At 41.2% G+C, this 26528-nt stretch overlaps 1 protein-coding gene across 2 annotated transcripts; it reads left to right on the top strand.

Annotated features, from left to right (window-relative positions):
* The first annotated feature begins 1302 nt into the window (after positions 1-1302).
* Positions 1303-23863, top strand: atf6b (activating transcription factor 6 beta). Of its 2 annotated transcripts, none has more exons than XM_083982243.1 (17): positions 1303-1618; positions 6379-6461; positions 8391-8475; positions 9629-9688; positions 9785-9864; positions 10236-10446; positions 12667-12828; positions 14729-14901; positions 15335-15514; positions 16707-16789; positions 17421-17627; positions 18663-18770; positions 19213-19312; positions 19432-19499; positions 19845-19944; positions 20152-20236; positions 21173-23863. In XM_083982243.1, the coding sequence occupies exons 1-17, from the start codon at positions 1546-1548 to the stop codon at positions 21508-21510; spliced, it is 2196 nt and encodes a 731-aa protein (XP_083838369.1). In that variant the 5' UTR covers positions 1303-1545; the 3' UTR covers positions 21511-23863. The 2 variants fall into 2 exon arrangements, with proteins under 2 accessions (XP_083838369.1, XP_083838368.1); XM_083982242.1 differs by having other exon boundaries at positions 19429-19499.
* Positions 23864-26528: the final 2665 nt, after the last annotated feature.

Raw genomic sequence — 26528 nt, 5'->3', positions numbered from 1 at the left:
GCTCAATAATGGTTCCATGGCTGGAGTATTAGTACTGTGAAGTAGAAGTAGAGATGAAGAGAAGGACTGAATTGTGGACCTATGTTGTTTTGAATAAATGTTTCTGTGCATATTGATGTTCACAGGAATGTATACAGGCTAAATATGTAATGCACATTTTGATACTATTATCAAAACTTTATGTACCGTAGATCTTATTGTGGGTGGGATGAGGGTGGGTTAGAAGGGTTTCTGTTTCTGTTTTTTATGTGTTATATTGTTGTTGTTGAACGTTTGTTCATTAAAATGGAAAATCAATAAAGAAATTGTGAAAAAAAAATGTTATTATGGATCTCAATATTTTAAGTTTATTATCAACCATTTTATCAATTGCTTGACTGTCTTTACTTTTGTTTTGTTTTTTATCCTAATTTTGAGCACATAGGCCTACAGAGAAGATAGATAGATAGATAGATAGATAGATAGATAGATAGATAGATAGATAGATAGATAGATAGATAGATAGATAGATAGATAGACATATCTATTCTTAAGGTAGAATCAAGGTGGCTGTGTATCTCAAGGGGAAAATCATGTTGTTATTGTTATGCTACTACGTTATTCTGTGTAAGTGTCTCTAGATGGCACTATTTTTGTTTTCTTCCAAATACTTCAGTGGACTAAAAGCAAAGCTGCAGGTCTGTGTTCATCCACTTTAAGACTTTCTTTAGTGCACAACACCATCCAATCCTCAAGTGGCACATCCTATCTCTGACCTAAACACAAGTTACTGAGTCAAACTTAGAGGGTTAACGCTGTTGTTTTCACGTTGTCCTCATTCACCCCTTCTCTGGAGTTATGTAATAACTCTCCCCTTATAATTCCATGGAATTAGGCGTAGAAATAAAAGTCAAAGCAGTGGACTGATATGCAAAGTCAACGTGTGGCTTGGTTTAGTTGTACAAAGCACGTGTTTACTTAATTTTTGCGTAAAGGACGACAAAAACATTGCTTTATTTTCTAATGCTCGAATCAACGTGATTTTCAGCAAAATATTTTTTTTCTTCGCCTTGCCAAACTGTGATTGGCCAGTGTATTTGTCAATGAAAAACGACGCTGCGGTTCCCTCATTTTGATTGGTCAAATGCACGTCAATCAGATTGCGACCGTTGGATTGGGCTGAATCATCTTTAAAACCCTCTCCCCGACGACAGAGTCCCTGACTGATCTCATTGGCTCATCCTCTTGTCTGTCACGCCAGCTTTACTCTCATTGGCTGCTCGGTGCAAGTGGGCGGTGACGTTCTGGGGAAAAACGTTTCCTTGTCTGTCATATGCGAAGCAAGAAGGGGAGACCGGATAAATCCTTGTGGGGAACACTAACTGCCTACAAATATCACCTTTTGCGTCAAGGGGAAGCCTTCGTAATTTGAATAATAAATGGAAATCTTTGCCTAGTATCGGAAAGCTCTCTTAATGCGTAAGATAGTAGCGGTATTCGGTCTGTGTTCGCCGTTATCACGTCGCTATCCGAGTCTTCAAACACACCGCCGCCGCCTTTGTGGCGATGAGCACGGAATTACTATCAGAGTTGGACAGCCGGTTCTTCGCTGATAACCTCCTGACCAACGAAGACTGGGGTGAGTAAACATTTAAATCCTCCAGAAGTGGAAATTAAACTGATATTCAAGCCGCTACAGCAGAGCAGAGCCGGGCTGTGATAACGAGAGCGTGGATGGAGGCGAGGCAACCGGGGGCAGGGAGGTTATAAAACACTAGGTGAAGCCGTCGACTGTGCGCGACGACTTCGCCGAATGCCGCGTCGCTCACATTGAGATTACATTGGGCCGCGCCGTCATGTATCCCAGCATGCTTAGCGCAGCGAAGGGATCGCCTTCGCGGCGCGACCCAATGTAATCTCAATGTGAGCGACGCGGCATTCGGGTGGTATCGTCGCGTATGGTTCGGCTTCACCTTTATTTCTCCGTATTTTCGCTCACTTTTGCGCGTTTATTTCGTGTTAATGTGTTGATTTGCACGTGAAATGTGCGTTACGGTACAGTGGATGGGGGGTTTGGTGTATTTATATTCGTGTGTGTGTCTGTTTCCACCGGATATGTCAGTTTATCTTTAACACAGTGGGTGGACGCGTGATCACACATTAATACAACCACGTCTCCCCCTCCTCCTCCTCCTTTCACTTTGCATTTTATCTTCCTGTGTTAACATGTTTCTGGTTAAAATGGCCTCTAACATAACTTGGTGGATTTGATGAGCTGCAACTAACGATTAATTTATCATCGATTAGCCTACCTAATCTCAGTCACTTATGTTTACAGTCGAATCTCGTTAGAGAATTATAGGTTATTACTGCAGCTGAATAAAAGGTGAAATCACAATTATTATCACTCTAAATTGTATATTTACAAATGAATGAATCCATACATACATCCCAGAACTGCTCTCAGTTCTGGGATGTATGCTTAAAATGAAACCAAATTGCATCATCCAAACACAGAGCAAAACAAATCAGATCACCTTCAGTAGCTGAGGAAGCGACTGCCCAAGACCCCCAAAGTTTATATGTGTAGGCTAGTCTCTGTATAAGTTGGTTGTACCAAATTTGCTTATTTTTAATGAATTTAACACAACATGATTGCACAGATCACCCGTCCTCCATGCTCTGTCCTTAACCTGGTCAGACAGTGTCAAAATCTTTGAAGACATGATTAGTTAAGTAGAGCTTTTAGTGCTTTTAGTGGGAGCATTATTTCATCATGAGGCTGCAACCAACAGTTTGTCATCAGTTATTACTGACTGATTAATCAGGGTATAAAGAGTCAGAAATGTGTGACAACAAATGACCATCACTGACTTAACTATCACAGTAAACTGGGAAAAGCAGCAGGTACTTTTTTGTGTGAAAAATAACTTTATTATAAGTTTGTTAATCAACCAATCTATTAATCAGCTAATCATTTTAAAAACTGAAGTGTTGGTTGGTTTCTGGATCTAGCAAAAATAAATCATGGCATCATGTGTGTACGCATATTAACAATATAAGCCATGAAGCTAACTCAAATAAAAAAATGCAGAACTAATAAGTCACAAAGGGGGAAAAAAGACAGAAATTGCACTAAGTGGAAATGAAATGCCACATATTATATATGTGACCATGACAACAAGAATGTGTTATATATAAAATATAACTAATAACTGATCATATTGAATTGTAACCATAGAGATTGTAACCCAGGCCTGCAGACACGTGCTCCGATCTCTGAGCCATTTTATCTGGCAAAGAGGAAGTAAGTCTAAAGCTGACACATTCATTTACACTCACTGGGTTCAGACAGAGACAAACAGTACGAAATTAACCACAAACACCAATCAGCTGAATGTTGAATGAGCCACTTGGGAAAGTTTTCAAATTAAATTGGTTTGTGACAGCGAACATTGACGTAGGTTTGATAAACCACCTGCTGCGATTGGTTCACTAAGGTGTTTAATTGCTCCGTTGTTGGTCGTCTGCAGTCGGGCAATAAACTCGATTAGATCAGATTAGATGAAACTTTAATGATCCTTGTGAGGAAAGTGGGTCAATGGAGCAGCAAGAGCCAAAGCACTGGAGTCAAAACACATAACAGACATTCACACATTGTGAAAAACATCATTAAACAAGGTTGTTTTGTTTTGTTTTTCTAACTGGTCCATGAAGGACAAGGCTGGGTATGTTTTCACTATCGTCAAAACCAACAACAAATGACAGAAAACTCCAGGAACGATTAAAAAGAAGTTTGATAAATTAACCTTTGAGTGAACTACTAGTAAATTTAAATTCAAGTCCCACCAAAAATTACATTTTCAGATCTGAAATGCAAAAAAGACCATTGCAACTAAAACTGTACCTTGTCATATCATTATCACAATATCTGCCAAAAGGATTGCAACATTATTTTCTTTGCATGTATTTCACCCCTGGTTTAACATCATGTGATTATACCATAATGCACTGAACCATGTCCGTGTCTTATCATCCGCAGAACGGAAATGTGAGAATGAATTTTGTGTGCAGAGCAAATAATGAACTGATAAAAAAACAACAACTTGCAGCTTCGATACACACCTGCTCTCTGACAGAGCCTCGCCTCAGTAAATGGCCTCGGTGTGGCCTGTTTGTTCCAGTTTCAAAGTCCAGATTCGTGTTGCGTGCAGTGCACCTCCATCAAAACATGAGCAAGGCATGATGGGAAATGATGGCCCGCAGGGTCACGGTTACAACCAGTCAGCGTGTTGGTTTCCTCTCTATTCAGATTAGACTTTTTATACAGGGTTATAGCAGTGAGAGAGGGGGAATACCAGCACAACAACATGATTTAAAAGCTACATATGTGCATTTAACACAGTGTAGCTAATACATAAGCATGCTGTATGGAATAATGAGACATGTGCTGTGTGACTCCCATGGTGCCTCAGTGCTTTAACAAGGGAGAATTACAAGGTTCAAGGTGGGATTTATCACCACTCTCCCCATATACAGATTGCAAAATACAAAGAAGTACAATAATAAAGACATAAAACCAAGTCTATAAATCAAAACAGGTGTCAAGCTGAGTGAAGTGCAGTGTTGTCATACACTCAAACGCTCACAGAATCAAAGGAATTAGTTAAATAGCGATTTTTTTCCTGACACTGATGCTGATAATTAACCATCAAACCTAAACTGTGGACATTCTGCAGAGCTGAAGAAAACATTGTAGTGAGAATAATATTCATTTAACTTGATCATCTCATCAGTATCGGTTCAATAAATCTCTAATGTTTTGAACTGGATGAACTTAGAGGAGACAACTGATGATGATCTGTCTAAAATCCTAACGCCACAGTTTTATCTTGAAAGTTATGAAGCAGAAGCTGTGACTTTTATCTTTTTATCGACATTAATGCTTCATGATTCATCTGAAAAGTAGAGCATCTGTGTCAATGAGGTTATTGTGCATTTGTGCACATCATCAGTCTTTTTTAATAGGAAGCACGTGTACAGTCAGAATAAAAGCAACAAATAAAAGACCAAACAGGCAAAACAAAAAAAAACAACTTATAATATTTATTAAAACATCTGTTGGTTGCAGAACTTCCGTGACGTTAATATCAACCTCATTTCACCCAAAAGAAATGTAGATAAGACAAATCCTAATAATAACTTTGAGGGTATAAATAGACGACATAGTGATAGGAGTAGTTGTATCCATCAGCAGCCTGGTACAAGTCACAGGTTTGTCGCTGAGGTTGTTGTGTGTGTGTGTGTGTTTATATCTGTGTATCTGTGCTGGTGTGTGACAGGAAGCTGGTGTCATGGTATGAGTGTTTAGTGGTTGGCAGTGGCCCCTCAGCCCCCGGGGGGGAGGGTGGGGGGCGTAGGAGCAGCACAGTCAATTCATCGTTTAATCTGTTAACAGAAAATGAACATTTATTATCACATACAAGCAGCCAAATATGGTGATGGTGTGTTTCTGCTTTTAGTATCGGTTTCAGACAGCAGACATTTCACCACGGTGCCTGAAATTCACCTTTTACAGTTTATAATGAAAACAATTTTCTGTGTCCGTGTGTGCGTGAGTGACTTAAAAAACCTGATGAACGTGTTTTTGACTGACTTGCATTGTCGGAGATGGAGCTTGAGTGACATTTTTCTAACCTGTCGCATACTTTTTATGATTTATGTGATTTAAAGGGAAACTATGCAAGTCTGGCCGCTTTTCTGCTGTTTTGCTAATCCTCCTCTCGGCCATGTGCATTTGTTTTCAACGGCGCTGGTGAAAAATCAATCAATAGAGCCGTAAATAATGTTATATCATATACGATGTTACAACGTCGTGTATTTGTGTAGTCTTATCTGTCATAAACAAGAAATTATGGGTTGAGGCTCAGGCTACAGTCCTCATTGCAGGCAGCCCCGGTTCGAGCAGCCCTGTCCTGCATGTCATTCCCCCTCTCTTCTGCCTCCCCATTTCCTGTCTCTCTCTCGACTGTGCTGTCGATTAAAGGCAATAAAAAGCCTAAAAAATATACTTAAAAATTTGGGTTACGGGGCGCGTTTGTGTCAAAACGCTGTGACAAGAGCTGGGACACCGGGGCGGCGGCACCGATCTTGCAAAGTTGTTTTTCAGCTAAGAGACACTACGTTGAAGGCAGAGAGCCTCCATTCTCTGTCATAACAAGTTACGGGTCATTTATTAAACCATTACAACTCCAAAGCTGTTTAATTCAGGTAAAAATGTAGCACTGTTAAGCTAAAACATCCTGAATAGTTCCTCTTTAAGGTCACACTCTGCTGTGTTTGGTCCCTGCTCACATGTTTAAACTGTCTTTGTCCTGTGTGTGTGTGTGTCCTCCTCAGATGCCTGCCTGTACCAGTGTGACAGCATGGAGGAGGGAGAGGACGCAGACTTCGGCCGAGGAGGGTTGAAATACGACACGCTGGTACGGACACAAAATGAAAGCGTTGGTTTGCCGCTTTGTCGCTCTCAGATCAGCTCTGGTTTCTGCCTGGGAGGCTGAGAGAGTGTAACTGATGCTCGGACCAACACACACACACACACACACACACACTCACTCCACCTTCGAACAGGTCACGGTTCATTAGGGTTTGCAGGAAAAGTCAAAAAGTAACTCGACTCAGGAGAAGCTGTTTACTTAATTTGTCTGTCAGTGGAAGTTTTCATCACAGTTGAAGCATCTGAATGTGTCGGTGGATGTTTATATCCAATATCTTGACTAGGGGGAAGTAACAAGTACCAAGTTGTCTGAGAGCAGGATGGTTTCGTGTACGTGTTGTAGCACCATACATGCACGATGCCATAGAGTGGCAAAGTACCGCCCTTCTGTTTCCAGTACGTGCGTCCTCAAAAGAGAAAAATGATCAATGAGATTCAATGGGTAGATTGAATTAAAATTATTTTCTGGTCCTGTTTGAATTGTGCTATGGATTTCACATGTTGTTTGTGATATTTAACGATATTTTTTATGCAAAGAAGACGACAATTTAGCGTGAATAATTTCGATAATGTTAGGTTTTGTGTGAGCGGCTTTGTGGACTACAGCTCTTCGCTGCTCTCGACGCGAATGATATGTCACCACCCGCACTTGAACTCTGCAACAGACATCGATCTCTCTGCTCCACTTATCGCCTTTTTCCAAGGGCAGGAGGATGAGACATAAAAAGAGGAGGAAATCATTATAAGTCGGGGCATGTGGAGAGTTGAATCACTGTGGATGGAGAGGGAAGGGAGGGAAAGGGTGATGACGTGACGACACGACATAACATGTTGCCTTTCTTATTGTGTTTCCTCAACAGCGTTTAACTGAACAATGGCGCAATAAACGGTCAAACTCTTGACATGAAAACATATCATTTAAGCCTATAAACAGCATTTGTGTAATCCACTCTATTGTGATCACTCTGAGCTTCCAGTGCAACATGAAGTGAGGAGTTTGTTCCTCTTTTATGATCTGTGGAGAGTCCCTTGCAAAGCGTCCTCGTGGCCGATGTTTGATTCTCGTCTTTTCTTGTCCGTGCTATCAACTCGTCTAAACTTAGCTGCAAGTTCACAACTTCTCAGTTGGTTTGTGCAGCCAGAGCTTCAACAACAAGTTGTGAAACCAGACAATTTGTGTAGCTTGTGGTCTTCAAATAACACATTCACAAAGGGACGGTTTGTTCTTGTTTTATGATCGGCCTGAAGACGCGGCCGCCAGCTGAAACGTGCTGGTCACACCACAATCAGGTTGTTCTTTAGGCTACAAGTTCTCAAATCTTCACGTCGTCAGGCTGTATGCTGCCTCAGGGATGTTGAATCTGGCTGTGTGGGGTCTGAATGTCCCACTATGGCCACCGTACAGAGGATAAATCTGTATAATATAAAACATTGTGACTTTTCCTCTGGTTGTAACAGCAGGACAAACCACTCGTGGGAAAGATGAAAGAATCTCCTTGTTATTTATTAAGGAAGCTAGTTAACCAGGATGTGTTGGCTGTTATTTATTGGTGATCTGACTCCGTTCTGATTGGCTGACTGGTTTTCTGAGTGATTTGAATAAATATACATACATATTTCAGGTTAAAACATTCAGAGAAACCAAGTCCTTGTTGGTTTCTGGATGCTGAGTCAGCTGTGTAACTGGACGTATTCATATTCTCATCCATCAGTAGGTACAGATGATGGGTCAGAGGATAATCAGGCTAATTGTCTGCCGGTTGGATGAGTGACACACACACACGCACAGACACACACAAACACAAATCCAGCAGTTGTTTGGCCTAATTTTTCATCCTCTTCTTCCTCCCCCTCCCTCCTTCTTTCTCTCTCCCCTTCCCTCCCTCTCACTTCTTCTTTTTCCACCTTCTCACAGTTCGACAACGACCTTGTGCTCACCCTCGATCCTGACAACCCCACGTCGCCGTGGCAACGCAGTGACGACAAAAACCTGCTCACAAGTACGTACGGGCCGGGTTGGGAATCTTAAACCTTAAACCAACCTCTGCTGCTGTTTTTTTTTAGTGCTGCGAATTAAAAAACGACCCTGAGACAAGAGACACTTTATCCACACAGGACGGAGGGAGTCTGTCGGGAAAATCAGAGTCATGTGCATGCACCGTTACACAATTAAAGCAGAAAAGAAATTAAAATAGCTACACTGACAACAAGTAGCACACACATACATTTTATAAACATCTTTTGTATGATAACGACGAAACAAGTCTGCAAAAAGAAACAAACTGACAATATGTTAGTGTAGCAAACATGTAACAAACATTAGAGTAATATCACAGTGATAATAGGGACTACTTTCCACGGCGGATTAATCCACATTTGGTGCTGCAGTGAGTATTTGTAGCAGCAGGATGGTGTATGTGTACGTGAGTCAGAATAAACTACTGTGTGTGTGTGTTTGCAGCACTGATGTGTTTTTAATAGTTTCTGGAAGGAGATGCATCACACTTGTTAGTAGGAGACCACTGGTGCTGGTTTAGGTCTCATAATGGAGAAGATTAGATTATCATCACACTGGTTCTTTAATAAGCCGAGGCTAATTGCAGATGCATTAACGAACCTCCCAGCCCAGCGTTTTATTGTACTGCATAAACTTTTATCCTGCCCAAAGGTTAACTTTAAAGACGAGCCGCCTCCAGTGCTGTTAAGATCTTGCTGTTTTGACTAATTGGGAGCTTCAATAACAGCAGAGCGAAAGCAAAGCCTCATTTAACTCGTTAGCTTTTTACAAGCATGTTACACTTTCCTTCCCCATTAAAACTTCTGGCGGGAAGTCAAGACAGTCGGTGGCCGTGGAGACGACTTCCTGTTTCTGTTACTGCTGCTGTTAGACAAGAAAAGTCAGATAGTTGGTGTTTATTATAAGAGTCAGTCTCTTTGTTTAAAAAAAATATGATATCATTATGCTAATGCTAATAAAACAAATCACTGTTATTGGGGCTGTGCCCAGACAAGAGCAAATCTCTTAAAGAGACAGTGTTTCATTTTTTATTGCTCATATCTCAGCTGTTTGGTCATTTAAATACTCTGAATTTTAACCATTTCTCACTTTAAATCACCTCTGACTGTGTGTCTGATTGTGTTTTTCCTCTGAAGGCGATGCTCCGGTGATAAAAAACGAAATGACGATAACTCAGCCGTTACCGGTGGAGATGTGTAAGTTTGAATCACCCGTAACGATCAGCAGTTAAACAGTTGTCAGTGTTTATTTTTGTTCCTCTGTTTAACTTTGGCCTGCTTGTCTGTGTGCAGTGTTTCAGGTGAAAGCGGAGCCTCTCTCTCCTGCGTCGTCACTCAGCTCCGACTGCTCCATGTCGTCACCGGACCCTCAGGTGTGTGTTCAAACACCAAGAACTGCAGCGAGGGAGTGTGTGTGTGTGGGGGGGGGGGGGAGGGGGGGAGGGGGGGGGGGGCAGGCGGTGGTGGTTGATTTATCTTATCGTGCCACGTCCTCGCTGCTGAAGTTGTCCTTCGATCTGTGGCCTTTTAGTGCTACTTTCATTTTCAGCCACATGTTCTGCATAGTTGCTTAATCTGCCTGGTGACCTAAAATAACCCTCCATCTTGACTGAAGAGCGTTAAACAGACAGTAAAAGTGTGAAAATCATCATTAAAACTCATTATTCTGTGAGAAATTGTTTAGTTTATTAGATTTTAATTATTCCCGCTGACGTCGCTCACTGAGTTTCCTTCTCCCGACCAGATCACAGTCAAAGGCGAAAACCCTCCGACTCCTCCCTACATGTACGGAGACGTGCTATCGCCTCCGCTGGGGGCCATGGAAGTAACCGTGGCGACGACGGCCGTGCCCCCACAGCAGACCCCGGTACCCTCTCTGACACAGACGCAGCTCCAGACGCCGCTGACGACACAGATTCCTGCCGTCATCAGTGGATTACAGACGCCGGGCGCAGGTACGCTGGTGCTGCCAGGACAGTGACCAATAGGATTAATGGTTTCTCTTTTAAAGGCTGCACAGTACGTTCACATGCACAGCTTAATCGAGCGATGCTCACAGCTCGATTTTGGCGTCTAATCGGACTTCTGTCCTTGTCCCAGTTTACATGCAACAGTGAAAATTGAATAACTGAAGGTGTCCTCCTCCTCAGGCGGCGATATGCGTCGTTTCAGGGGGTTAATACGGCCCCGTCCTGTTGACTTTTCTGTCAAAAACAACTTAATAAGCTTAATAAATTCTCAAATTCAGTCCCAGACCAGACTCTCCGGTCTGGGCCGGGTTCGAGCTCAGTATAGGATACAAATGACGGTCCACAGGCTTTTTTTTATAAAACACACCCTCTCGCTGGTTGCGCTGTGTGAAATGCACTGCGCTTTTTCTTTACTTGGCCGGGTCCGGGCGGCTTCTCTGCTCCACTTTGTGCCGCCTCTACTGTTGTGGAGCATGCACATATGCATTGAAGAAGATTGATATCCAGTCACAGTATCGGGGTGTCTTTATCAGAGCTGGAGAACATAGTGGGCGCGTTTACATGCACTTCAGTTGTCCAGTTATAGTTAGACTAAGGCAAAAATGTGTTTTTTTTCAAGTGTCATGTAAACGTACTGTGTGGGGGTGGGGTGCAGTAACTTCCTGTTACTGTCACTGACAGAGAAGATAGGGTGGTTGCAGCAGAGATGAACTGCTGGGACCCACAAAGAAAGTTTTTTTTGGCAGGTTCAACTGGATTTTCAGACCTGTTGTGGAGGGCGGGGGTGGAAAACATAGGGACGATCCAGAGAGAAACGATAAGACTTTCTCTCCCACGGGGCTGAAAGTTGACGTGAGAGCTGAAAGCAAATCCTCTCAGTCACTATTCTGTGCAGAGACCTCGGGGCAGACCCTGAACACAACGCAGGGATCATGTCCCATCTGGTGTGGGAGCCCCTCTTGATGGATTGTTCATATTTTTTTCACCTCAGACTTTGATGACACCTTTGTATTTGCATTATGACGTAATGTTCGCTGCCGACGGAGGATCGACTGCTGCCTCACTCACTACGTTTACATGCACAGCTGAATCAAGCTCTGCTCACAACTCGATTTTAAGTGTCTTGTCAGAGTTCTGTCCTTGTCCTAGTTCACATGCAACAGAGAAAATCGAATAATTGACAGTGTCCTCCTCCTCAACATAAGTGGCGATATGTCACAGACATTGAATAGAGCATTTTAATCTAATCAGTTCAGCAGCAAGAGTTGTTTGCAGCAACTTAACTACTGTAGTTTAACAACACAGATTGCTGCAACACTCTGTACGATTTTTGAAATGTATGAATCGATCCAGAATCGTAGAGGATAAGAATCACGATTCTTCCATGAATTGATTTTTTCCCCCATTCTGTTCAGTTGATGTTTCTGTCATGTAGTAAATAACTGGAAACAAACAACTTTGAGTTCTCAACTACAGTTGCCGACCAAATGCGCCGCTCCGGACTGAAAATAAAGGCTATACAAATGACTCGGGTCAGGTCGGGCTTCCTTCCCTCCTTTTTTTCTTTTAATAAAACACATCTTCTCGCTGGTTGCAGTGTGTGTGAAATGCACTGAATCTGCGCTGACGCATCAGCCCAGGTGCTTTGTTTTCTGGCCGGGTCCGGGCGGCTTCTCTGCTCCACTTTGTGCCGTCTCTACTGTTGTGAAACATGCGCACATGCATTGTCCACTTTCAGTCAGATTTAGACGGACACACACACCAGAAAACTTCCAGTCGCATTATCTGGGTGTTTTAGTAGAATTTGGAGAACGCGTTTACCTGCACTTCAGTTGTACTGTTATAGTCGGATTAAGGCCAAAATTCATTTTTCTCAACTGTCAAATGTAAACATCCTGAGTGGTGGCGGCTGATGACGATCCAAATAGATGAGGATATGTGTTGTCACAGCAGCTCAGACCTGGACTCATGTCACATGTAGTCTGGTAGAGAGATTGTGTTTGTGTGAGGAAGCTCCACTAGGAACCACAGCTGTTTGTCTTTGTGTCATTCAAATGATTTAAATGGAAAAGCTCATTTGTTTAAGCTCAAATAACTCAAGCGTGTGACTGTGACCGTCAGACCTGATGCGACGCTGAATGAGGACGGGTGGCGGCTGCAGTGTAAGTGACCGCTCTTCTTCTTCTTCTCCTTCTCCTCCTCCAGTCCTGCCAGGTCCCACACTAAAGGCCAACACCATCCTGAGCACTAAACCTCCCATCCAGCCCAGACCCGTGTGCGTCACCGCGCTACCTGTCCCCCAGACCCCGGCACCGGCCAAGACCCTCATCCTGCAGGGCCTCCCCTCCATGGACCAGAGCAGACCCGGTAAGAGAAGAGAGAGTTTGGGCTTGTTACTACTTGTACAGACGAATAAAAACCAAAACAAATCTGGCAGACTAAGCCCTGCTGAGCTAGAGGAGAACTCACTTATTATCAATGCAAAGAAGACAAGATAATTCATTTTTCGTCTTCCAGAGAACTCATATCCTACATCTGTCACTATCAATAACACAAACATCGAACAAGTCTTTTCTATTTAGGCATCCATGTGGACGCTGCTCTATCATGGAGCGCACACATTGATTATATTTGTAGTAAAATACAGCAACGTATTTATTTCCTTAGGAGACTAAAGTCTTTTAAGCCTATTCTGTTATTGTTCTGTCAATCTATTGTTCTTAGTGTTCTGCAGTCTGGAGTCAGTGCATGGTATAGTTGTCTCTCAGTGCAACGTAAAGCTCGACTGGGGAGACCGTTAAGCATCTGCTCAAAGACTGTAGGCCAAACACTTGAGCCAATTTTTAGAGCTGCATACACTAGACATATGCTGTCCCTGGCAGACAGTATTTTGTCCGACCGGACACGTGTTTTATTTGAAGAATACCAGTTGCTGCCATCCAACAGGAGATACAGAGCTAGATTAAAGGGATAGTTCACCCTAGAATGATATTTCGCTCATTATCTACTCACCCTCATGTTGACTAAGGGCTGGAAGAATTATCAGAGTCCACCGTCCCTTCTCTTAGTTACAGGGGGTCTCGGCGTAGCAGTGAATTTCAATGCAACGGTTGCAAAGGGACACCGGAGCTCTTCGTAAAAAAACACACACAAAAAAACATCCAAATACCTCCATGATGCTCGTATGTAATGTCCGTCTTGTGCTGAAGCCCCAAATTGCGTAATTGTCCCGAAAAAAATTAAATAAGTCTATATTTTAAGCTTGTTTGTAGCGGAAGCTTCTCGTCTTCTTCTTCTTCTCCTCTTCCTGGTCCGTCCAAATATCGCGTGATTTGCACCGGCGTCATTGCGGTTACTGCGAAGAGGAGAAGAAGAAGAAGACGAGAAGCTTCCGCTACAAACAAGCTTAAAATATAGACTTATTTAATTTTTTTCGGGACAATTACGTAATTTGGGGCTTCAGCACAAGACGGACATTACATACGAGCATCATGGAGGTATTTGGATGTTTTTTTGTGTGTGTTTTTTTACGAAGAGCTCCGGTGTCCCTTTGCAACCGTTGCATTGAAATTCACTGCTACGCCGAGACCCCCTGTAACTAAGAGAAGGGACGGTGGACTCTGATAATTCTTCCAGCCCTTAGTCAACATGAGGGTGAGTAGATAATGAGCGAAATATCATTCTAGGGTGAACTATCCCTTTAAATAGACTGAAGAACTATTTTATTCCTCAGTCTGTGAAAATGTTGAATCAGTTGGGTTTGTTAGGGCCTGGATAGCTGTTAGCGTCGGGACTTGTAGGCACTGCATCCACTTGGATGCTATTATTCTTTTATTATTGCTACATCTGTCTACTTTAGCTGAGTGCTTTCTTTTGGAATGTTTGGAGCAGCTGACAGATGAATTTCCTTCGGGATTAATAAAGTATTTATCTATCTATCTATCTATCTATCTATCTATCTATCTATCTATCTATGTAGCACGTCACATGTCTGATATTTTGTTATATTTTTCTAATGTTTTTGTTATTGCCTGATGTGATATGTTGTTTGATGTTTGTTTGGTGTGACATTGTGTTATATTTTGTAATGTTTTTTGTTTCGGACGCAAGAAAAAATTCAGAAGAGATTCTGACAAATAAAAGTACTCAACTCAACTAAAAATAGTTTGACCCAAGTGCTTTAGCAGCGTTGGTGCAGCTAGACCTGTCCCACCTGCAGTATCAGATCAGTGAAGACCTTCTGTCTCTCGTCTCTCGTCTCCTGCAGTCGTCCTGTCTCAGTCCGTCTGTCTCGGCTCGGCTCCGGCCATCGTCAAAATGGAGCCGGTCTCTCCCAGCATCCCCCAGCACTGCTCCAGCCCCACCACGGCCCCGCCCGCCAGCAAGCCCATCGTCCCGGCGACCCCGTCTTTACCCGGCAACAACTCCAACGATATCGACGTGAGTAGGCCTGAAAGCACCGACTCACACAGACTCACACAGACTCAACACTGTTTGTCAAAAGACGCCCACAAACTGCTCCTGCATGTGTGAGAGGAGAGCGTGAGGTTTTATAACACCAGACCTGAGCTCAGCACTTCGTTTGACACATTATGTAACTTCTGTGATATGTGAACTCCCTCAGGCTGTGGGATTACATCATACATATGCTGAAGTTTTGTTTTGTTTTGTTTTGTTTCCATTCTCTCTCTCCTCCTCTGTCTTGTCTCTTTAATCCCTCTGCTGTTGCACTGTTTCAACATCCTCCTCCTCTTCTTTCTGTTAATTTTATATTTTTATCTCAACCTCGTCTGGCTCATTGATTTTGCAAAACCTCTCTTCCATAACATTCTTCCTCCTCCTCCTCCTCCTCCTCCTCCTCCTGTTGGTGCAGATGAAGGTGCTGAAGCGGCAGCAGAGGATGATAAAGAACCGGGAGTCGGCGTGCCAGTCGAGGAAGAAGAAGAAGGAGTACCTGCAGAACCTGGAGGCTCAGCTCCGGGAGGCGCAGCAGGAGAACGAACGGCTCCGCAGGGAGAACCAGGCGCTGAGGGAGAGACTGGCCGGGAAGGAGGTGAGACAATAGAAGAATAAGAAGAAGAATAATAATAATTTTATTTGTAGAGCACCTTTCAAAACAAAGTTACAAGGTGCTTAACAATAAAATGGTTGTGGTGCAGATTAAAATACATAACACTAAAATAACATTAAAATACAGGAATACAAAATAAAAACTAAAAGAGTCCGAAGAAGAAGAAGAAGGAGGACTCAGCCACCCCAGATTTGTATCAATCATCCAAAGAAAAACAATGTCAACAAAGGGCTCTTCTTCTCCTCCTCCTCCTCCTTCTTATTCCCCTCCTCCTTCCCTTCTTCCTCCTCCTTCTCCTCCTGCTTCTTCTTATTCTCCTCCTCTTCCTCTTCCTCTTCCTCTTCCTCCTGCTTCTTCTCCTTCTCCACCTCCTCCTCCTCCTTCTCCTCCTCCTCCTCCTCCTCCCCCTCCTGCTTCTTCTTCTCCTCCTCCTCCTCCTCCTTCTTCTTCTTCCAGGTATCACTCGTCTCTAGCATCCATCTTTTCTCTGGATCTTATTTTATTATTTATAAAATATCTAGATTTTATCTGCAGACCAAACAAAACAAGAGACAACAACATTAAACCATAAAAGGAAGATACATCACAAAAAAAATCTAAAATAACTACATAATTATAATGCAGGCAGATTATATTCTATTTAAATGTTAATTATAAAAGGGGAGGTATTTCATGGGTGAGTGAATAAATGTATAAACACCAGGTTACACGGACCCTGTCCTCTGAAATGAAGGGAGATGTGTGATTACAGTAAAGAAGCAGCAGATTTCCCTGTGGAGACGCCGCCGCCACAGAGGGATGAGGAGTCAGTGAAATGAACAACAGGCTGAGCTGCAGGAATTAAAACCACATGAACAGTGGAACGTGTGTTCAAACCTGTAAAACCTGTTAGAAAATGACAGCGACTGTGTCAAAGAGGGATTCATACACCGACTACAGTCATGTGTCAGCTGTTATTTGATAAGGGAGCAAATTAGAACAAGAGCGTGTTGGATTAAAATAACCTGCAGCTATTTTGTCTCACAAAACCACAGAGGTTTAAAAACATGATTTAAATAGGAACGGAGATGATGCCAGTTATTGTTTATTGTTTTCATATTTATATTTACATATTTAAAGTATTATTTACTGGACAGATAAACTGACTCAGTGTTGTTGTGCTTTTCTCTCTCAGGGAAGTGACTCGGCGAATAACAAGAGAGCCGTTTGCGTCATGGCCGTCCTGTTGTTCATGACCTTCAGCTTCGGACCCGTCAGGTAAACCGTCACACTGAACATCTCTTCTACTTTTACATGATTATCTAACTTTATTTTTTCAGTTTTTACATTTTGTGTCTGATTGATAGAAAGAGAATACACAAAACAGACTGTGTGACGAAATGCAATCAATCAATGCCTTTATTTGTCCCCAGTGGGGCAGTTTATACAAATACACATAGCATAATAAATAACATTATGCACAAGTCTAATAAATAATGTATATAAGAAAACACTCACTCATACTCAGTTAAAAAGGTTCACTCAAGTTAAAAGGATATTCCGCCCTAATGGGTAAACCACCTTTTCCTTCTGGTGTTTAGAAGAGAGACAACATTTATACTTCTTTACACTTTCACTATGTTTTGTCCACAGAAACAAAATCATGTAGGTGTAGTTTCACATTTTGTAATTAAAAACATATATGGAAATTCTACTTTACGGGACAATAAGGGACCTTTAATTTTTTTTTTCCCCCACATGAATTAAGTTTATTGATTTGCATGTAGCTTTGTGATTGGGGACATTTCTGAAGAGTTTTAAAACGTCTAAACAGATTCTGTCTCTGCTGCCGATACTGATTCTCGATCAGTTTAATTTGACGCTGTTGAAACCGTCCTCATCCCTGCAGCATCACAGACAAGAAGCTGTCGACGGGTCTGCAGGACAGCGTGATGTCATACACTGGACGACGGCTGCTGGAGATCGAGCAGCAGCAGCAGCAGCAGCAGCAGCAGCAGCAGCAGGAGGCCGCTCAGCCTCCGAGCAGAGTGGAGGACAGGACGGAGACGGAGGAGGACGGAGGAGACGCAGAGAGATACGACTCGTATCACTTCAGGTCAGGAGATCTTATCATTCACGCTGGACTGAACATGAACATTGTTCATCTGAGCAGCTTTAAAGAAACTGGACCAGAATCTGTAACACTTTACAATAAGGGTCCTTTAATTTACGTTAGTTAATACATTATTAAGCATGAATATATAAACTAATGTGTTCATTAATGCTGAGTAATGCATACATAATGATAACTTTACATTATTCAACTTTTATTATTACTTAATAATTGATTAACTAACTTTGAGTAGTAAACATTAATTAACTGCTTACTGTATTCAGTAGGCTACATTAATTAATGTGTTTCCTAATCCTAAGTAATACATAATAATGATTGTTAATATATCTGTAAACAGTTAATTAATGCTTAATAATGTACTAACTAACGTTAATTAAGGGACCCTTATTGTAAAGTGTTACCCCAGAATCTTTCTACAAATGGAGCAAATGTGTTTCACACATTTGTCATTCAACTGGGGCAACAAATAATAATAACCACTGTGGTGTTTTCATCACTGATTAACACACTCAGCCGGCTAAAGATAATCCAGACTAGAGTAACAGTCCTGTAGCGAATCCTCCTTCAAGTTTCTAATGTTCAGACTCCACAACACCTGGACCGGGGCAGTTTATCGAGGTCCCTCACAGAACAATGTCAGGGCGTCTGTCCACCAAAGTAAATCTACTGCGATACTCGGTGTCTAGATTCTACGTCTCAGTTGAGGCGAAGCGAAGAACAGCCCAAACTTCCTCCTGCAGCTCTGATCAGCAGGATGAGCTGGTTTCAGGTCACCTTTCTTACAGATATCTACTGAGAAAGACTCTTTCATCATCATCATCTGTTACAGAGCAGTTACGGAGAAATGTCTAACAAAGCAGGTTCTCCAGTATAGAAGTCACACACCTTAACAGTCTCAGAGAGAAATATGTGGAACAAACACCTGGTAATTAGAAAGAAAAGGCTTTGAATAGAACCATGAACACTAAATTCAACCTGTTGTGTGTGTGTGTGTGTGTGTGTGTGTGTGTGTTGCAGGAACCTGAGTGATGTCTTCAGCGATATGAAGGACCTGGTTCTCCAGGACATCGATCGTTATTTCACCTCCTCAGACTGCAGGCAGTTCAACCGCTCCGAGTCCCTCAGGTCGGTCAAACACTTGAAGCTGCAGCTGATCGGTCTGTTCTCTGACCTTTCTTCATCTCCTCCTCATCCTCCTTCAGATTCTTTTAATTTTATTCAGCTCATATAAACACACGTTAATTTATACACAGAAAGCTTTTCAAACCCATTTCAAACCTGAATTATTCTCAGGTGAATCTAAAGCTATAAAACATGGCAGCTGGAGCTCGAAACAGATCATAGAAAGTTAGTTCTGCATCAGTCTGAATGTTTGTAATGATATATAAATAATAACCAGTAAATGCACAAAAAGTAGTAGTAGTAGTAGTAGTAGTAGTAGTAGTAGTAGTATATTTTGTTTGTTAGTTTTTAAATCAACTGTGTCATCAGTGTATACAGTATGTCTCATTTTGACCTTTACCTGCTGCTAAAAGCTGACTAACCGGACCTGCTTCTGGTTTTTCAGGCTGGCAGACGAGCTCAGAGGCTGGGTTCACCGACACCAGATCGACAGGAAGAAGTCTGGAGGGAAACCAAAGATCGCTAAGAAGGCCAAGATCGCCCAGGTTCAAAAACATCCACCACTTATTTTTGTTTTTTTTCTGTCAAAATAAACTCATCAGATTTGTATATGAATCATTAATTGATTGAGTGATTGTTTTCCTGTCGTGTTGCTCTGCAGCAGAAAGCTCAGCTGAGGAAGACCAACTTCTCCAGATATCTGCCCATCCAGGCTCATCCCTCCATAGAGAGGTACAGCACCCTGTGACTTGTTGCATGAATGAAGATGTTTTTCGGCAGGTGTCTTAGAAAAAGGCAAATTTTTGTGAAACTGAAAATATATAGTGAAAAATGAAACTAAAATCATGAGTAAAACAATTTTTTTACAAGAAAAAACTGAAAACATGAAGCCCAGAGTAAAGTGGGGATTTGTGACTTCTCTGACAACTTATTTAAATATTCCTACATGTTCAGAGTCTCTTATTTACTTACATTTAACAGGTGGAATGCAGAATTTATAAACGTACTGTAGCAGTGTTACGTGCCAAATGAAGTAAGTTTTGTTTGTCTGAACTTGCTCCTTCTTTGTCTCTGCAGTCAGCTGCAGGTGCTTCCTGGTCCTGAGGTCACGTACAGCGACTTCCTGGACGCCATCGACCGCAGAGAGGACACGTTCTACGTCGTCTCCTTCAGACGGGTACGAACAGATGAGCGGTGACTCAGCCCCACGTCTAATTCATACTTTCGGACTTTTGTTTTAGTGAATGTGTGATTTCTGTTAAAAACAATTGCACAGATTCAGCTGAATGCAGGTCAGACATCCTGTAGGTCGTTGTGAAAATACAGGAAGTGACTTTGATGTGAGGTAGTTGATCCAGAACGTCTCGTGTGTTTCCCTCCTCAGGACCACCTGCTGTTACCGGCCATCAGCCACAATAAGACCAGCAGACCCAAAATGTCTCTGGTGATGCCGGCCATGTCTGTCAACGGTGAGTTCCTCCGGACGTGTAACTCCTCTGTCACTGTTGTTAAATAGAATGTTTCCTCATTTCTGAACACAGGAATAATTTTAATCAGATAGGAAAGAAATCCATCAGCCAATCAGAAGAGAGGAGGCTCTGAGCCTGATTAAAATTAAAATCATTTGTTGTGAATGAATGTTCATCACAATTTCCCAAATTCTTCTACATTGTTAAGTTTTATATCATAAAGACAGAGAAAGCTAAAAATTCTTCACATTTTTGTTTAAAAAAATGCTGGAATACATTTTCAAAATTATATGAAAATAACTAAATTAATCTTCTTTTTTTTTTGTCAATCAGTACCAAACTTTATGATTCATGAGTCTGATGTCTTCAAATTTCTTCATGCAACAGTCAAAAATACAAACATGGACCAAGAAAACAGACTGATTAGTTTTCCGTTATTTAAAGCCTGATTTTAAAAAAAATTTTTTTTAGCAGATTTCAGGTAAAACACTCCAAACCAAAACGTTATGAGTAATAGATGCATGAGTAATAGCATCCAGGTGGGCGGGGCCTGGTGACTGCTTTGTTGTGATCACAAAGTTACAGAAATCCTTACGGCTGGTTTTTAAGCTCCTTTTTTTCAGGCTGTGTGCATTTCTCTGTGGACTGAAGCTTTGACACTTAAACAATATTAATATTGAACCAGGTAGACCTGTAAAAAACACACATGGAAATCTGCACTGCCTGAAAAAGTCACACACTCTAACATTTCATTCGACCGCCTTTAGCTTTGATGACCGCATGCATTTGCTGTGGCATTGTTTCGATAAGCTTCTGCAATGTCACAACATTTGTGGGACCTTTATTGAAGGTGTATTGTCCTTAGGGGCCACCATACAGCTCTTATGCTTTACAATAAGTATCCTTTTTAACACTGTTTTCTCTCTCCGTCCTCAGAGAGTCTGTACAACTCCTCTCAGGGCTACGAGATGATGATGCAGGTCGACTGTGAGGTCATGGACACCCGGATCGTCCCCATCAAGTCCTCCGCTGTCCCGCCGTCTCTCCGCGACCCTCCGCCGCCTCCTCCCTCCTCCCACCACAACCCGAACCACCACCACCACCACCACCACGGCAACCACACCTCGCTCCGAGGACGCCACCACCAGCATCACCCGTCCTCCTCCCCTTCTTCTCCGTCCTCCTCCCCCGCCTCCTCTCCATCTCCGAGGCAACCCTTACCCGCACGCCGACGGACAGCTGGATATTTCATCAGCCAATCAGAAGGGGTGTGAGGAGGAGGAGAGGATGGTAGACAAAAGAGGCGAACAGAAAACATGGAGATTAACGTGAGAGGAAGGAACCAGCTGACGATCGATCCCTCCAGCCGGTTTCTCCTCGTCTCTCCGCATGGACGACAAAACGTCCTGCAGGTTGTTCTGGACTAAAAACCTCTGCGAGACGCATCCCGAGAGATTAAATCAGCCAATACTGTCTCGGCCCCATCCACACCTTGTTACTGTCACTAACTCCTCTCTGGAAAATCTAAAACTAAGAGCCTCTTTAGAAGATAATATCCTAATATATAAGAAGATATTTCTAAAAGATAAAAGATAAAATAGTTAAAGTCAGATGCAGATACAGCAGCACACTGCACTTAGAATTAGTGCTGCGTTTTAATATTTAAATATAAATAAAAAATATGTACAGTTGGAGTGTAGAGTGAGTGAGCGGTTCATGTGAGGTGCTGAGGTAGAAGTTGAGTGGCAGCGCTCCGTGTCGACCGACAGGGGGCGCTGCAGGGCTGCACAGTCACACTGTCACACACACACAAACACACTTACACTTGTTTTCTGTCCTTGGGCAGATCAGCAATAAAACAGAATAATAAACCACAGGAGCTAAAAAAATGTGAAGCAGATGTGACCGTGCAGCTCCGACGACGGGGACAAACACAGTCACACAAACACTCGACGCTACCAACGCTCTCGCTCTGTGGTTTTCTGTGGAGTTTGTATATTTGTGTTGTTTTGTAATCAGATTACACAGAACAATGTAGTCTGCACGTTCGATATCAGAAACTGACGGCCGCCGCCTGAAGAGATCTCCGTCCCTGAGTCAAGAAATATATCACCTGATATTCACTTTTAACATTGCGTCACTACTTTATCCACTAATAGATCTGATTTGGATTATTTTCATATCGACGTTGATCATTAATCTGTCGTCAATAAACCACAAATCCAGAGATCAGCAGCAGAAACCACTCGACAGAGTCACTGAGATCCGGCTTCACGCGGCGTCCGTCAGGTTCATACTTGTTGTTTTTTTGTGTGTTTTTTTTAATACGGAAATTATGTTTGTGTTTTGAATGAGGATTATTTAATAGCTGTAAAATATGAGTGTTATAACTCTGTAGATATTTTGTTTGTTTTTGTGACTTTTTATAATTTTTTTATTGTTTGTCTTTTCGCAACTAAAAGTAAAAACTAAAAAAATAATAATACTTTTGATCCTCATGAAGCTCACAGTTTTTTTTCGTTCATTGGACCAACCACATTCATTAATTCATCCTGTGCTCACAGTTTAACCTCAGGATCACTGTCCTGGTACTAAATATATTTATGGAAATATAAAAATGTAGCTTTTTTTTATTGTACAGAATTAACATGTAGGAAGCTGCAGTCCCTCATTAAAAAAAAAAAAGTCAAACAAAGTAGATTTTTTTTTTTTCTGCCAAAATGAGACACGATAATTGAGCCTTTCTGACTGGATGACATGATGACTGAATACTTTTATTTTGAAAATGGAGTTTATATAAAAAATCCTCTGAATTGGAACATGGTGTTTTTTTTTTCCATCAGACCAAAAACTTTTTTCTCCTGTTTTTGAGTTTTTGCCACTTTGTGTATGTGTGTGAGAGAGAGTTTCAGCAGCATTTCATCACATCTGAATCTATCAATTCTGTTTTGCGGCTGTTTTGATATTTCCCATTACTTAGGCATTATGGGAGATGTGTATTTCTCAGATGAGGATGGTTTAGCAAAAGATACACACATTGCATTATGGGAAATGTAGGAACCAGTTAAGTGGAGATGAAAGTCAGGGCATTTCAACTTTTTTTTCTCCAGTCGTATCGGGAGTTCTGTAAGTGAGCTTGTTGGAGTGCCTCTTTAAGATTTGGGGGATTTTATTCAACAAAACTTAAAACGAAAACAAAGATTGACAATCAAAGAGCGGAAACTTCCAGTTCAACATTCACATTTGTTGTTCATAGAAATTAAAGATTCAGTAAGTGAAATGTGGCAGTTTTTTTAATCCAGTTAAACCTACAACAAAATCCAATCATTACATGAAGGTGAAAAGCTGCTGAAGAGTGTTTGTGTTTTTTAATTGTCGTGTGTGTGTGTGTCCTGCTGCACTGCTGCTCTTCATGTCTGGAAAAGAGAAAAATATTGCTACCTTTTTTTATTGTTATTCTGTTTTATATTGAATGAATTTGTTACTTTTGTGTAAAGAAATGCAAAGATGGAAAAAAAAAAAGTTAACATGGCGTTTTTGCAACATGATCCTGTTTTTTGGGCAATAATGATGATGATGTTTTTCATCAGGTCGGTGGTTCTTGGATATTGATCTGAGTTAGTGCAGAGAAATCACAATTTCTTCTCAATTTTTCCATTTTATATCATAAAGAGAAGAGAAAACTAGAAATTCTTAACATTTTCAAAATTAAACAATTTTTGTGCAAAAAAAATGCTGGAATACATTTTCAAAATTGTATGAAAATAACTAAATTAATCAATTTTCGGTATCAATAATTGGTACCTAACTTTATGATTCATGAATCTAATGTCTTCAAATTTCTTCATGCAACAGCCAAGAAAACAGGCTGATTAGTTTTCTATTATTTAAAGAACAAATTGTTTGTTCATTATGAGTGAACTGTAATCATATTAATTGTAAAATAACAACCTTTTGACTTTTATCTTTCAGTAGAAAAACTAAATAATAATACTGAAATTTGACTTGAATTTGAATACAGTTTCAGAGGCAGTTTTAAGAACGACCGACCTGATCGATCAGATTTCAGTGTCTTCAGCTTCAACATGTTTGTTTGTTTGTTTGTTTGTTTTATCTTCATTTACACAGCTGAGTGTGACAGCATGCAGTCTGTGGGGGAACCATGAAATGTAAATATAATTCATACAGTGCTTTTGTCTTTTTTTGTTGTTGTTTTTTGTATTTAAAATGGATTAAACTGTGTAAATAGATCTTTGTAATTCCCTCCTGATGAGACGAGCTGTTTGAACTGCTGCCTTTTATGTTTGTAGGAAACCAAACGTTGACTTTGATAAAGATAATAAAGTAAAAAACCCAGAGCTCCTGTCGTTTCTCCGTTCACTCACCTCCATCTGAAAGTCAACAAAATAAAAGCGGCAATAGACAATGCTGAATACAGCACAAAGGCATTAATCATCTGTAACATGTTGGAGTGGTGGGTTTGGGTGGGATCGCCTGGAGGTCAGATGGTTTTGAAGGCCGGAGCTCAGAGAGGAGGAGCAGGATAAAGTTCAGTCATAAAAACAACGGTCGTGGTCACATGATGTCGCTGCAGGTTAATGAGCAGCCTGAACACACACCTGAAACAATGAGGCTCTGAACAACAAGTCTTTAGTCCGCTGGTAAACCCACCCACCCCCATCTTCAGGTGACCCTGTGGGGCACACATGACTCCACCAGTGACCCTCTGAAACAACTAAGTCCATTAAGTTCATTAACATACAGACTCTGGGGCGGGGCTAACAGAGCCCCAGGGATTTTTCACAGATTTTCTTCTGTGAAATGTGATACTGTACAACTTGTCGTTTTAACCTGCTTCACTTTGCTTCAGTTACTGTTTTATAAAATTTGCTCAGTAGCCTACATCAAATATTTTCCATATTTATCCCAAAATATTTGAGGTCAAATCAAGTGTAAAGCTTTTTATTTTATTTTATAAAAATGTATTAAATAGTTACAGCCAACCTGCATGTTGCTGCATCACCTGCTTTCTTATACCTCTGCTGCCATGAAGTCTTACATTTGCAGGAATATGCTTTTTTTTTTTAAAGGGCTGTTCTTAAAGTTTTTTTTTTATTATTATTATTGTGTCTTGTTTTTCAAATATTTTTGGTTATATTGTCAATTTTTCGTTTCCTGAATATAAAATTCTACACTTTTCAGTGGATCCTTTTTGGCACCACTGCCAGCAAGAATTAAATAAATCAATAAAACCAAACCTCAAATACTGTTTGTATATGTAGATATATATAAACATGATATTTTTATAACTTGTATACAGTAGTTTTACTGCTTTCATTTAAGTAACGGACAAATCTAATAAACTGACCGAGCCTCAGTCATGTGCTCATCTCTGATCAAGTGTTTTAAGTTAAACTTAATCTAATAATCAGCTGTTTTTGGTTCAGAATTAATCAAAATGAAAATGTTATCACTGAAAAAATATATTTAAGGATTTATTCTTCCTGAAATGACTTTAAAGATCCCCCTCCAGTGTCTTTTTTTAATGTTTTAAGGTGGACTTTTCCTTTAGGGGGCGACAGAGCTCTGCGGAGAAACACAGTCTATCCCCATCATCATCATTATCCTGCTGCTGCAAACAGATGAAATATTTTAACATCACACATGACACAAGTTGAGACAAATGTGTTTTATAATGAACAACTGTGCTGATTTGTTTCTGAATCATTATGACTTCTGACCTTTGACCCCTGACAGGGATCAAACAAGTGTCATCGTCATTATGTCATAGTAACATAAGGCCGTTTAACGACAAAATAATTATCTTGATGAATTATGAATAGGTTCATATGGAAGAAACACAGAGTTAGGATATGATATCATGCCGAGGATTAGTAATCAACTCATTGATGAGTTTCCCTGGCAGAAACCCCTCAGTGTGTGTGTGTGTGTGTGTGTGTGTGTCCTCTGACAGTTGTTTTCCTCCTCAGGAACGTGGAGACTTGGCAGCTTTTAAATCCACAGTCGATGACAGACACTGGAGAGAGAGAGAGGATACTCTGTCTTAGTTTCTCGCCCATCCTCCAGCTCTCTCCCTGTCTTTCTTTCTTTCTCTTTCTCTCTGACTCTGCTGACACAACGACACGATTGGTCACAAGTTAACACACTTCTTATCAATGTCACTAAAATAAAAGTCACTATAACTGAACCTGATCAATCTGGAAAACAGAGACTATAATGAAAATCATTATTAAAAAAAACCCCAGTGCAGTTTATTCTTCATGAATGAAAC

Source organism: Trachurus trachurus, assembly GCF_905171665.1.
Source record: "Trachurus trachurus genome assembly, chromosome: 11".
Classification (NCBI taxonomy): domain Eukaryota; kingdom Metazoa; phylum Chordata; class Actinopteri; order Carangiformes; family Carangidae; genus Trachurus; species Trachurus trachurus.
This window is presented reverse-complemented; position numbering and strand designations above follow the sequence as displayed.